The following is a 12829-nucleotide window of genomic DNA, read 5'->3' on the forward strand; positions in this document are numbered from 1 at the left end:
CTGCTTGAGAGGGCTGTGAGGGACAGAGCACTGTCCAGGCAAAGGTGATTCCGTCACATGTGTGACGTGCTGAGTAGATAGAGTAGTAGTGGTGACACAGGGTCTCTGGCTTTAGGGTTCCTTGCCTGTTCGTGACTGAAACAGTGACTATAGTGGTTGTTAAGTGGTAGTTTCCCAGTTCATCATTTCTAAAGAACTCAGTAATTTTAATTCTACAAGGAAGCACTTTCCCATGATCCATGCTGTTTAGTCACTTATTTCAGATTGAATTCTCAGATTCATATTTTATTCTATGTTATAATTGCATACTTCTACTTAATAAAATATTCAGATCATCCCAATTTATTCAGCTGGAGCCTCTTTCATCATTTCCTGTGTCTTTGTGACATGTTCACCATTATTTTGGAACTTTCTTTCCATATAGCATCTAAAGAAGGCAATAGGTCTGAGTTCTTGAATTTACTCTGATTGAAAGGCTGTTTGCACATGTGGTGGACAGCAGTGGAAGAAACCTGCTTTCTTCCTGCTGATGCTGCTTAACAAGCCTTTTTCATCGGGCTGTGTACAGTGTGCATTAGTTCAGCGCTGACAACGGAATGCCTTTGTTCGCCTGGTTGGTTTTTGTGTTTCGTTTTGAGGCACAGTCTTTTTAGACTGAGGAGCATGGCTTCAGAGTGCCTTTTTAGGTTATATAGGGGATGTATGTGTTGTACGGAGTGTGTAGGGAAAGGGCGCCAAGAGGGAAGCGTGTTATTACAGGTGGCAAAGCAACAGAAAGCCCTGATGAAGCCTTTGACCTTTAAGCTGAATTTCGTTAGTAAATCATCACACAGAAAGAGATATGCTGATAGTCGGCTTTAATGCTGTGAGATGGTTAACCAGAACAGTTGCATCACATGGGCTTGTGTGCCTGACTTTCCCCTGGAGATGCTACAAAAGATTTTGAATACATGTGCAGTCAGTGATAATCTTGTTCAGTATCATGGAGAATTTTTACAGATGTAAGATTTCTTATAACACGACACTTGTTTTCCAATTTACAGAAATTCCCTCTAACACAGAAATGACTTCATTCTGTCATTTTGCCCTACGTTAGAAACAAAGAATGTTCCCTACTTTTAATCTCTCTTGTAGAGATCTTGGGAAAGAACAGGCTAGTGAAAAGAAAATGAAGAAAAAGAATTCACAGTTTGCAAGTGTTCATTCTATTTTGTTTATTAGCAATCATTTCGAAATAATCCTTTGTATTATTTAAAATTGAAATGAGGCCTGGGGAAGTGGCCTCAGCAGAAATGGCCTTTACTGTAGAAGCCTGGAGAACTGCATCCAATCCCTGGCACCCACATACGGGTAGAAGGAGAAAACCAGCTCCATCAATATGTGCTCCACCCATCTGCCCTCCATATGAGTGCCACAGCTCCTGCATGTCCATATCTCCCCCCCACACACATACACACACACACCCCTACACACATACAGACATACAAACACACACACACGTAGACATACACACACACATACATACAGACATACACACATGACATAAACACACCCACACTCATACACATATAGACACACACACACTCACACACATACAGACATACACACTTATATCCCCCCACTCACACACACGTAAAAGAAAGATATAAAAAAAAAAAAAATGAAATTGGAGGGCTAGAGAGATGGCTTAGAGGTTAAGAGCACTGGCTGCTCTTCCAAAGGTCCTGAGTTCAATTCCCAGCAACCAAATGGTGACTCACACCACATGTAATGAGATCTGGTGTCTTCTTGTGGCAGGCAGGTGCACTTGCGGCAGAATACTGTAGAAATAATAAATAAATTAAAAAAAAAAATGAAATTGGGTAACAGTTGATTCACTTGTTAAGACATTTCTTTCAAAGTCTATATTTTCTCAAAACACTGTTTAAAACACTGATTGTATTTTGATACACCATGCTTATTCATTCTATTTATATTAAGTAGTAGTAGTATTAGTACTTTCATCTGTTTCCCCAGTTCTGGTATTTGCATTGTTTTTAGGTATTTTTTTCAGGGAAGGAAGGGGGCATATATAAAATTTGCTTTCTGTTTCCAGGAGTTACTTAGTCTTTAGGTCTGTATTTAGCCTTGGTTCTACATTAAAAAAAAAAAGAAATGATGTAACCTTTCTGTTTCTTTGGTTTTTATTTTGATTGCTTCTTTTCTTGCCTGAGATTTATTCTGAAGCAGCTTTATTGCAAGGACACAAGAACGCTGCTCTGTGTTCCTTGACTGCTATTACGCTTGAAAATGTTCTTTGTGGCTTTGTGTTTGGAAGACAATTTGGTTGGCTCAGTTAAAAAACAAAATAAAACAAACAAACAAACAGACAAAAAACCCCAAAACACAAAACTGTGAAACATGTTCATCATAAAAAGTACAGAATAATATAAAAGACTTCTATATCGCCATAGGAACAACTGATGTTTTGTTGTGTGGTGTCAGATCTGGAAGATCTCTCCCACATCTACCCGCATTCCAAGCCAACTCTCTTCCCTCCCTAAAGTTCTTCATATTTTATACTTTCTTTGCTTTTATTTATTACAAAGTGTTTATTCTGTACAATGTATCCTTTAGTATTAGATTATGTGAATTGTGTTTGCTACATTATTTTGCTGTTTTTTTTAACCTTTATTTTTAATGTGTGTGTTTGTGCATCATGTGTGTACTGTACTTGTAAAAGCCAGAAGATGACATCGAATCCCCTGGAACTGGAATTACAGACAGCTTTGAGTTGTCATGCAGGTGCAGGGATTAAACCTGGGTCTTCTGGAAGAACAGCCAGTGCTAGTGAACCATTACAGCTAATACGGATGTAACTTCCAAATTTAAATGGTGAATTCTGTTGTTTAAATCATGGTATACCTGTATAACAATTTACATGGTATAATATGTGACAGTATATGTATGTATAACATACCACAATGATATATTTATATAATAATTAACTCATGGCATGCTTACACAGTTGCTTGCTCTTTGGAAATGCTGCCTTGAGTATGCCTATGTGTGTCTTTAAGTGTAAGAGTTCTCTGGTATTGGTGAGTAGAAAATAGACTCATAGGTTATGTACACATCCAGTTTGGGTCAGAATTGCTTTTTAGTGTGGTTACTAGTGGGAGTTTAGGTCTGTTCTTTCCGTTGTGCAGTTGTGTTTTGTTTTATTTTAGACAGGAGTGTCTCTTGTCACCCTGGCTTGGCTGGGCTTCCTTATGTAGACCTTGAAATCCTTGAGCTCATTAGATCATCGTGCCTCTGCCTCCTGAATGCTGGAATTAAAGGCGTGTACCATCACATCTGTCCCCTATGCAGTTTTTCCAGGAACATTTTCTTATTTTTGCTATTAATTAATACTACTTGTGTGGGTTTTCTTTGACATATTCTTGATAATTTATGCAGAAAAACATTACCTCTTTTATGACCAGCTTAGGTTCCTATCTAATTTTAATAGAGTACTGTATTTTAATGAGAAAAGTTGTATCTGTGGGTGGATGTTTGCTTCTGTTCAGTGCTTTCTAGCCCTCTGTGTATGAAGAACACTAGGTCATCTATCCATAGGAACTTTGGCCTAGTCTTTGATTTTCTGTAGCAGAGGGTGGGCGAGACGAGGGGGAGGGAGAAAGGAAGGGAGGGATGGAGGAGTTTCTGTGTCTGTGTTTTGGTTGTTGTTTCCTTTATTTTTTAATTCTCTTTCCTGTTGACTCCTACCTAGCTGTGGTGAGAATGTCATCTCTAGTGGAGTTATTTTAAAGACGGGTGATACAGAGTTTGAGTTTATTTTATTTAAAATTTATTTTTTATGTGTTTAAGTTTTGCCTACACGTATGTCTGTTACCACATGCATACCAAGTGCCCGTGGAGGCCGGAAGAGAGTGTTGGATCCCTGGAATTAGAATTCCAGAAAATTGTGACTGCCATGTGGCTGTTGAATTGAACCTGGGTACTCTTGAAACAGCAACCAAGTTGCAGTTATGAAGTAGCAACAAAATAATTGTTCTGGTTGGGGGCTACCACAGCATGAGGAACGGTACTAAAGGGTCGCAGCATTAGGAAGGGTGAGAGCTGCTGCCCTAGAGCCTCCTCAGACAGCACCGTCTTGGGGCTTCGCAGGAGAGTGCTTGCAATTAAAGTTACTAGTCCTGTTTGTGCTTCAGTAGACTCTACCCACAACAATTTTGTTTTAAAATCTTAGAGAATGTTCAGATTCTAATAGCTAAAAGGGACATATTCCAAGTCCAGTGACATCTGTTTTGTTATTTTTCTATGCTTGGATGGATATCTCAGCCTTTCATTAGGAAATGTGCTCTTAGACAATTTTAGTCTTTAAACTTTACCAACTACCAGTTTGCTGACATATTTTTAGTTCATGCAAATTAGAAACTTTCTGGAAGATATGTCAAAATGTTCTTATTTGATTTGATTACAGGGACAGGAAAGGAGTAAAAGCTTTTATTACAAATTACTGTTACTATTATATATTATGTGTCCCTGTATGGAATAGACTGTATAGTGAAATATAAAATCAGCATTGGAATCTTTTTAAAACTCCACATTTAAGTGGCTTTATGAAGCCAAACATTATCTTCTAAACTTTTTTTCTGCTTATAAAAATGTTTTGTAGCATCTTTTCCATCTGGGTTTCTAAATTTTGGTTCCTAAGCCATTTAAGGAAGGGAAGCTTAAAAACTACAATTTCCCTGTATTGTTATTTCTAAATGTATGTGATTTGATGGGAAGTGTGTTTGACTTGAAAATGAGTGAGCTCGGATAATTTATACAGAGACAGACCAAGATGTTTCCTTACTTGTGCGGGTATTTTCCTTCTCTTCCTGTCTGTAGTTATATGCTATTGAGTGTCCTGTAAGTAGGTTACTTTGCTATTTTAGCTTCTGTCTTTGTCCCAGGTACCTTTCTCAGAAGGAGGGACTTGCTGGATGTTGGGAATATGGTGAGTGATACAGTTAGTGTCTAGGTCTGCAGTCGGTGGGGCTGATGGCCACCTAATGTGGTGGTCTGTAGTGAAGAGGGAAGGAAGCCTTTTAGGGGAAGTCATATATTTTCCTTAATTGCTTAAAACTATAGTGCACCCACTAATAAATTCACCTGAAAACCCTGCTTGAAGTGATGAAATAGAATAGTCTGCCATGGACAGACGCTACCCCAAGCCTAGAGACTTCAGAAACTTCCGCCTTTGAAAAGCAAACCCAAGCCTGATGTGGTGGAGCAGCCCTTGATCCCAGCCCTCAGCAGGCGGAAGCAATGTTCCTGAGGTGGTAAGATCAGAGTGTGGGCCTTGACAGCCTAGCAGGCTGGGCTCAGTCACCCCTCCTCAGTAAACCAGTGGAGTAAACAGGTAGTGAAAAGCAGACAAAGGAGGTATTCAACTTGGCCATTTTGCAAAGAGGAACCGTTCAAGTGGTTTAGTGACCCCAGTTCCCATTTTTCCTCCTTAAGGACTAGGTCAGCAGTCCACTAATCATGTCTTTAAATGATACGGCCCAGATGACAAAGAGGACTAAATATAAGGCAGATTTATAAGTATTTTCATAGCGCGGGACAGTGAACTAGTATTTAATTATTACTAATATACATTGTTGTACATGTTAATGAGCTTCACCATACATGTGCGTGATTCCTGCCTTGATCAAATGTATCTTCCCTACGGTTCCCTTTTATTCCCACCCTCCTTTATGGCGTTCTGGTCAATACAACATGTTAAGCAGAATATGTCTTTCAACTGAGGGGCTGAACATAATGAGTGTGCCGTACAGACAGCAAGGAATCTTAGGTCTCCCAGATATTTATGCTCAACTTTAGCATATGAAAAGGAATTCAAGCAGAGGTGTAATTTTTTTAAAAGTAGAAGTTTATATAAGATCTTTACCCCACCTACATGATTTCTTTGTTCTTTGGAAATCTTTGAGATGAGAAAACTTTCCTTCCTACCCTTTAACTGAAGGAAGCCAGTGACTAGCTATGAGGGACTTCAAGGTACAAGAGGTAGCAAGGCTGTTCTCCTTCACGATCCTCCTTTATATTCTCTTTGTGAACAGTAGCCTATAATGCACATTCTTTTCACTTTAAGCAGGGTTGAGTAAGTGGTTTTGGAGGGTTACTTTTATTTTCACAGTATTTAAGACAAACATAACCTCCACTTTTATAGGTATCTTTGGACAGTAAAACACTTTTTAAATTTGGGAGTCCTGTAACTGAATGGTGGCGTGCACAAGGTTGGCGACAATAAGAGATTTTTGGATATTGTCTTAGGTAGGGTTTCTGTTGCTGAGATTTTTGCTCATAACACTATTATAAACAGCAAGTTGGGGAGGAAAGGGTTTATTTGGCTTGCTGTGTCGTAGTGCATCTTTGAAGGAAACCGGGGCAGGAACTCAAACAGGCCAGGATACTGGAGGGAGGAGCTGATGCAGAGGCCATGGAGTGGTGCTACTTACTGGCTTGCTCCCCATGGCTTCTTCAGCCTGCTTTCTTATAGAACCCGGGGCCAGCAGCACAGGAATGACATCACCCACAGTGGCTGGGTCCTTCCTGTGTCAATCGCTAATTAAGAAAATGCCCTTCAGGCTTATCTACAACCAGATCTTATTGAAGCGTTTTCTAAATTGAGGCTCCTTTCTCTCGGAGGAACTCACTAGCTTGCATCAAGTTGACAAAACGAGCCAGTACATGTGTGCAACACCCAAAACTTCTGTACAGATGAAACATGTACTGAATTCACAATGTTTCTGGCAGTGCTTGGTGGTGGCAGTGCTTGCTAGTACTGTGTTATACAACCACACTGCACTTTTGGTTCTGAATACACATACAATCTTTGCACATGCAACTGCACCGTGCAGTGTAATGCCAACTGACACTACCTAAAACATATCAGCTCACATTTGAGACTTGTATTTTATGAATGGCAATATATTTGCTGTACATACAAATATTTTTTGCTTTTAGAGAAACTGATTTAATTATAGAAATCAAATTTATTTTCCTCCTGCTGTTTGTCAGTGTGTAAGTACAAAATGAATGTATCTCTGGGTTGTATTGAGTTACCTATACAATTTGCTGTTTGAGAGGTTCCACGCTCAGTGGGTAACACAATTTGCTGCACAAACATGAGGACCTGAGTTGTGATTTTAGTTCCTGTGTAAAAAGCTGCACATGGCCAGATGTATACCTGTCACTTCATCACTGGGGACAGAGACAGAAGGACCACTGGGGCTTGCTGGCTACTAGCCTCAGCCCAGGTGCAGTGAGAGACCCTATCTCCAAAGAATACGGTAGAGTGATAGATGCCCCAAGCCCTCCTCTGGTCTCCACATGCTCACGTACGGGTGTCAACAGCCACGTACACCACATACACACACCCATAACCCCTGCCCCAACACACACAGGTTTGTTTGTTTGGTCTTTTAAATTACTGTTTGAGTTAGTGATTTCAGTTTTACAAAGAAACCAATTTGAAGAATTTTCACTTGGGAATTAAAGAGGTTTTCTGATGTTTCTGAAATGACTAACCATACTTACCTCATTCTGCCCCATACTGCGTATTCCTGTGAAGCAATCTTCTCAGCATTGATAACTATGACATCAAAATGCCAACCATTTCTGAAAAAAATGTTGAAGTTGTTCTGTTTCTTGCAGTTTCAGATATTAAGTCAGCATTTGGTTTTTATGTTATGAATAAGTACATCTATCTCATCTGTTTACAGATTTGCTTCCCGCCCCCGCCGCCCTCCCCTAAAGATAGGGTTTCTCTGTGTAACCTTGGCTGTCTTGTATGCTCTTGCCTTGTAGACCAGGTTGGCCTAGAACTCACAGAGATCCTCCTGCCTCTGCGTCACCACGCCTGGCTGCTTTCATTCTTAATGGTAAATATATGTATGTCAAAGAACTACCTTGGTAAGTTGATTACAGCCGCTTATGAGAACACGGATGAAGATTTTCACTGGCACCTTACTAGTGGCTAACCGCTGAAGAAAATGTCTCTCTTTTGTCCATCAGCTGTTAACTCTAAATACTCAAGGAGGGTGGAGTCTCATGAGCCCTCCCTTTTCTGGGACAGGTGTTAGGGCCCAGCCTTTTCCAGATCGTGGGTGGTTAGTTAATAATCACAGCTCACCTGTGATGCCTGGCAGTCAACCTGCCACACCTCTCCTCCCTCTTCCCCACAGTGGTCACATTCCTTATGTCTCTTCTGTGACGTTCCTGAGGGTTGGAGCAGGTGATGTAAATGTACCATGTATGGCGCAATGTTCAAGTCACTTCTCATTTTGACCATTTAATGGATCAGTTCCCATGACCACTGCAAAAAGAAGTTCCTCTGATTAGGGTTGATGGAAGCTCTAATCTATGGGCTTAAATATAGTTATTTAGGAGGCAGCTTGGTTCTTTTCACTAAGTATTTGATTTGTATACTTGTTTTATAGCTTTGTATATCCGTGGCTACCTAAAATGCTCTTCTGTGAAAAGGAGCTATGAGCCCTGTTGGAAATTATTGATTATATAAATAAGGTTGCTGTAAACCCTTTGAAGATCACTTGTGGGCAGGATTGTTAAAAAGCTGTTAGTAGAGATCAGTTTGTGCAAGGCCCTGGATGGATCCCTGTCTGTTCAAGAAAACCACAACCTGTAGCCTGACAAGTTACATGGGTGAGAGAGGCAGGGCGGACAGCGTGGGCTGCTTAGATACTGCTCAGAGTCGGAGACGATATGGCAAAGAATCCTTTCAGGAGACCACAAAGACTTCCTAAGAACATGCTGTTAAGCTGAGATCTGAGCACTATATAGATTAGCTGGACATGGAGAGATATGACAAAAATAATTGACCATAAATTAAGAGTCCTTCTTGGTCACTGTTTGGTGTCTTTTCAAAACATGGATTAGTGGAGCTGGAGAAATGGCTCAGAGGTTAAGAGCACTGGCTGTTCTTGCAAACCTGAGTTCAATTCCCAGCAACCACATGGTGGCTCTCAGCCATCTATAATGAGATCTGGTGCCACCGTCTGGCCTGCTGGCTCACAGAATACTGTATAAATAATAAATAAATCTTTTTAAAAAATGGATTTCTAAAGGGAAACACAGGTCTGAAGCTCTGAAGTGTCTAGTCTGGTAATATAAATTTGATTGTCCATTCTATAATTGGTTCATAGACTTACTGATACCCTTTCCTTTCATTTTCTTGAAAAGATAGACATGTTTTCTGATTTCCATTACTTAGGCACATTCTTGGTGGCTATAGTTCTGTGCTGTACCATTTTCAACAAAAAATAATGGAGCTGCTGTAAATTTTATGTTAGAGAAAACCTTTTCTTATAGGGAATAATATATATCTTAGCATTTTTGCTTTGGAGATATGCAAAACTGGAAGTTCTAGGTTCCATTTTAATGCATTTTATTTTATTTATTAAAAATATTAAAGCACTCAAGTATGGTGGCGCATGCCTTTAATCCCAGTACTCCAGAGGTGATTGCTGTGAGTTCTGGGCCAGCAGAGGCTACATAGGCACACCCTGTCTCAACAAACAAATGAACAAATGTTAACGCTTATGCTAATTTACGCATGGGGTAAAATTTTGAAATAACAAGAATGAAATTTCTTCTAAGTATTACTAAATGGGATTACGTCCTCATTATCTTAAAGTCTAGTTGTACTCTGTACTCTTCTCTGGCTTTTTTTCATTCATGAGAATGGACAGCAGCAGTATGTTACGTGTGTATGTGTATGTGTGTGTGTGTTCTTTGCTTTAACACAAACAAGTATCATCTGAGAAGTGGGGACTTCAGTAGAGAGGCTACTTCCATCAGATTGGCCTGTAAGCAAGTCTGTGGGCATTTTTTTGATTGAGTGATGTGGGAGAGGCCAGCCCACTGTGAGTGGGGTCACTCCTGAGAAGGTGGTCTTGGGTGCTTTAGGAGAATAGATACTGACTTACATTCTGAGTGTTAGACTCACCAAGATAGGAAAGATGTTTTCTTCCAGGCTGCCAAAGACAAATAGCCAAAACACTGTGAATGCAACATATATATAAAATTCCTGGTTGTTTTGTGGTTCTTCTTGCTGCAGGTAGTTTCTTGTATATATGTGTAATAATATAAATGTATATGTAAAAACATTTAATAAACATTGTTTAAAAAAGAGAAAGAAAAAAGAAGAAAAAAAAAGAAAAAAGAGAAAGAAAGATAGAAAACAAGCAGGCTGACGGTACAGCGCCCCTCCATGGCCTCTGCCTCTAGGTTCTTGCTTGAGTTTCTGCACTGACTTCCTTGATGATACAACCTGTGAGATGAAATACTAGCCCCCACACAGTTCTTGTGGTCATGGTGTTTATTACCGTAACAGAAAGCAAACTAAAGCAAGCAGTTTTAGATGAAAACAAAACATCTACTTTTGTTAACAGTTAACTGTTGTGTTTGATAAAAGTCCCTGTTGATCCTTGAGCTTAAGCAGGTATGCAGACTTGCTGGGGTGATGGGACACATACAATTCCATGTGTGTAGAAATATGGATGTATTCTACTTATCAACAAATGTTTTCACTTATAGAAAATATGTATCAGCATTACAAATGCAAAACCAAATTTCAGTACACATACAAAGCAAGACTCTGAGAACTCAGAGCATTTGCTTGGAGGGTTATGTTAATGGATTTATTTCCTGATTACAGTTTGGCTTTGCCATATACTGATTAATTCTTTTGTTCAGCTCTTAAAATGATAACTTTTCTTTCTTTTCTTGAATACCTTTAACATTGAAATAATCTTTAAAAATTAGCTGTAGTGAAAAGAGAACAACAAATTGATTACATTAATTTTCTTCTTTGTTGCTCAGCTTCACAATGAAGAAGATAATTCAGAATCATCTGCTGTAGAGCAGCCATCAACTTCCAGCTCGGCAGCACAGATGGCGGAAGCTGCTGCTTCAGCACCCGCGCTGGAAGCTGACTCCTCTCCTCCGCCGTACAGCAGCATTACTGTGGAAGTACCTACAACTTCAGGTGGGAGATGCTAGCAGTGACTCACCACTCCCTCTCCTTGCTGACAGTATGCTCTTGTGTAATGAATGATCAAGTCTTTCCATGTGCTCGGCTGGCCTGGATCTTCCTGTGTGAGCCTCCTAGCTGTTGCGCGCTCAGGGTGCAGGATGTAGCACTACACCTAGCTTGTTAAATGAACTTAGAAACACACACACACACAGGCATACACACACATGCACACACACACACACACACACACACATGCATACACACACACGCGCGCATACATGTTCATAAGGTTGTAATGGAAAGTTAATAATGACAGGAATGAGTAAGAATGTGGTGGGTATGTGTGAGCAGACATGAACAGTGTGCATAGTATTTTACCGTATGTGTGGTAATAATGCTCTGTTCAAGTCAGTGTTTCCTGCTTGCTGCTCTTTGCCCTCTGTGTCAGGTTGTCATACTTATAGTTATTTCTGTAGCCACAATGTGTAATTTCTCAGCAGTGTTCAAATGTCTGTGATGGTTGAGTAGATATGGCCTGCAAAGATTTATGTGTATGAATATTGGCCCCAGGGAATGCTACTAATAGGAGGCGTGGCCTTATTGGAGGGGGTGTGGCCTTGTTGGAAATATGTCACTATGGAGGTGGGCTTTGAGGTCTTAAAGCTCAAGCTATGCCCACTGTGAAACATCCAGTTTCCCCTTCTGCTTCCTATGGATGAAGATACAGAACCCACGGCTCCTCCAGCCCTACATCTGTCAGCAGACTGCCATGTTTCCTGCCATGGTAATGAATTAACTAAACCAGCCATATTTACATTACGATTAATAACAGTAGGAAAATGAAGTATCAACAAAAATAATTTTATGGTGAAGGCCACCATAACACAAAGAGTGTATTAAAGGGTTGCAGCATTAGGAAGGTTGAGAGCCACTGCTCTAAAGTCATTCTTTGGTTTTCAGTCATAAAGTTACCTAATTTTCTGCTTCAATTTTTATTGAAATAAAATTATATTAGATTTCAAAAACTACATCCATCTTTACTTTTTAGAATGAATTGTCATGCCATGGCTTAATCTCTTCTGGATTTTTGAAACCTTTAGTAGAGCTTGTACAGCTTAGTGAGATCCAAAGCTCTCTCTGCTGTCTTTGTAGTTTACTATTCAGCAATAGAAAACAAATCGAGAGTCTTCTGATTCCATGATCCTGGAGTAAATAATGTAGCATATATTTAAAGATTAGAAAAATTTCAACTATAAATCCAGTTGTACCTGTTGCTTGGGTTTTCACTTGTTATTGACCCTCTGTAGAGATGAGTCTTCTGGTGTTTTTACAGCTCTGGCTAGCAGGATACTCACGTTTTTAATTAACCACAAGAACTGAGTCATTCTGGATTTGGAGTCTCTTTAGTGAAAAATTGTTCATAATTTTGTTTGTTTCTCAGTTATGTGTGAAACATGATCTTTCCTAGTTTTCTGTGGTATTGTATTCTCTGTTAGCTCATTTTACAACTTTTTTTCTTTTTTTTACATCTGAGTAGCATCCGTATTTGTGTAATACTTGTGTATTTCATCCGCATTGCTCTTGGGGGCAACTTCCCTTTGTAATGCCATTGTATGCATAGAAAGTCATGGTCAGTAGCGTGTCAGTGACTTGACTGAGGTCCCAGTCCTTGGGAGACTGGAAGATGGAGCGTGCAGACTTGAACCCTTGTTGAGCAGCCTTGTACACAGAGCAGAGAAGGTATTCACGGCATTTGATGCTGGGGCTCATGGTGTCTCCGCTGCCTTCTGTGAATGGCTT

General features: G+C 39.9%; 1 protein-coding gene across 1 annotated transcript in view; it reads left to right on the top strand.

The window, feature by feature from the left end:
- The window catches only part of Ndfip2 (Nedd4 family interacting protein 2), a 48890-nt gene that overhangs the window by 17028 nt on the left and 19033 nt on the right, over window positions 1–12829 (top strand). Inside the window, exon 2 of the mRNA XM_051160948.1 lies at window positions 10876–11041. Within this exon, the coding sequence (XP_051016905.1) occupies window positions 10876–11041 (166 nt within the window). The remainder of the gene's footprint in view (window positions 1–10875; window positions 11042–12829) is intronic.

The sequence above is a fragment of the Acomys russatus genome, chromosome 18, assembly GCF_903995435.1.
Source record: "Acomys russatus chromosome 18, mAcoRus1.1, whole genome shotgun sequence".
Lineage (NCBI taxonomy): Eukaryota > Metazoa > Chordata > Mammalia > Rodentia > Muridae > Acomys > Acomys russatus.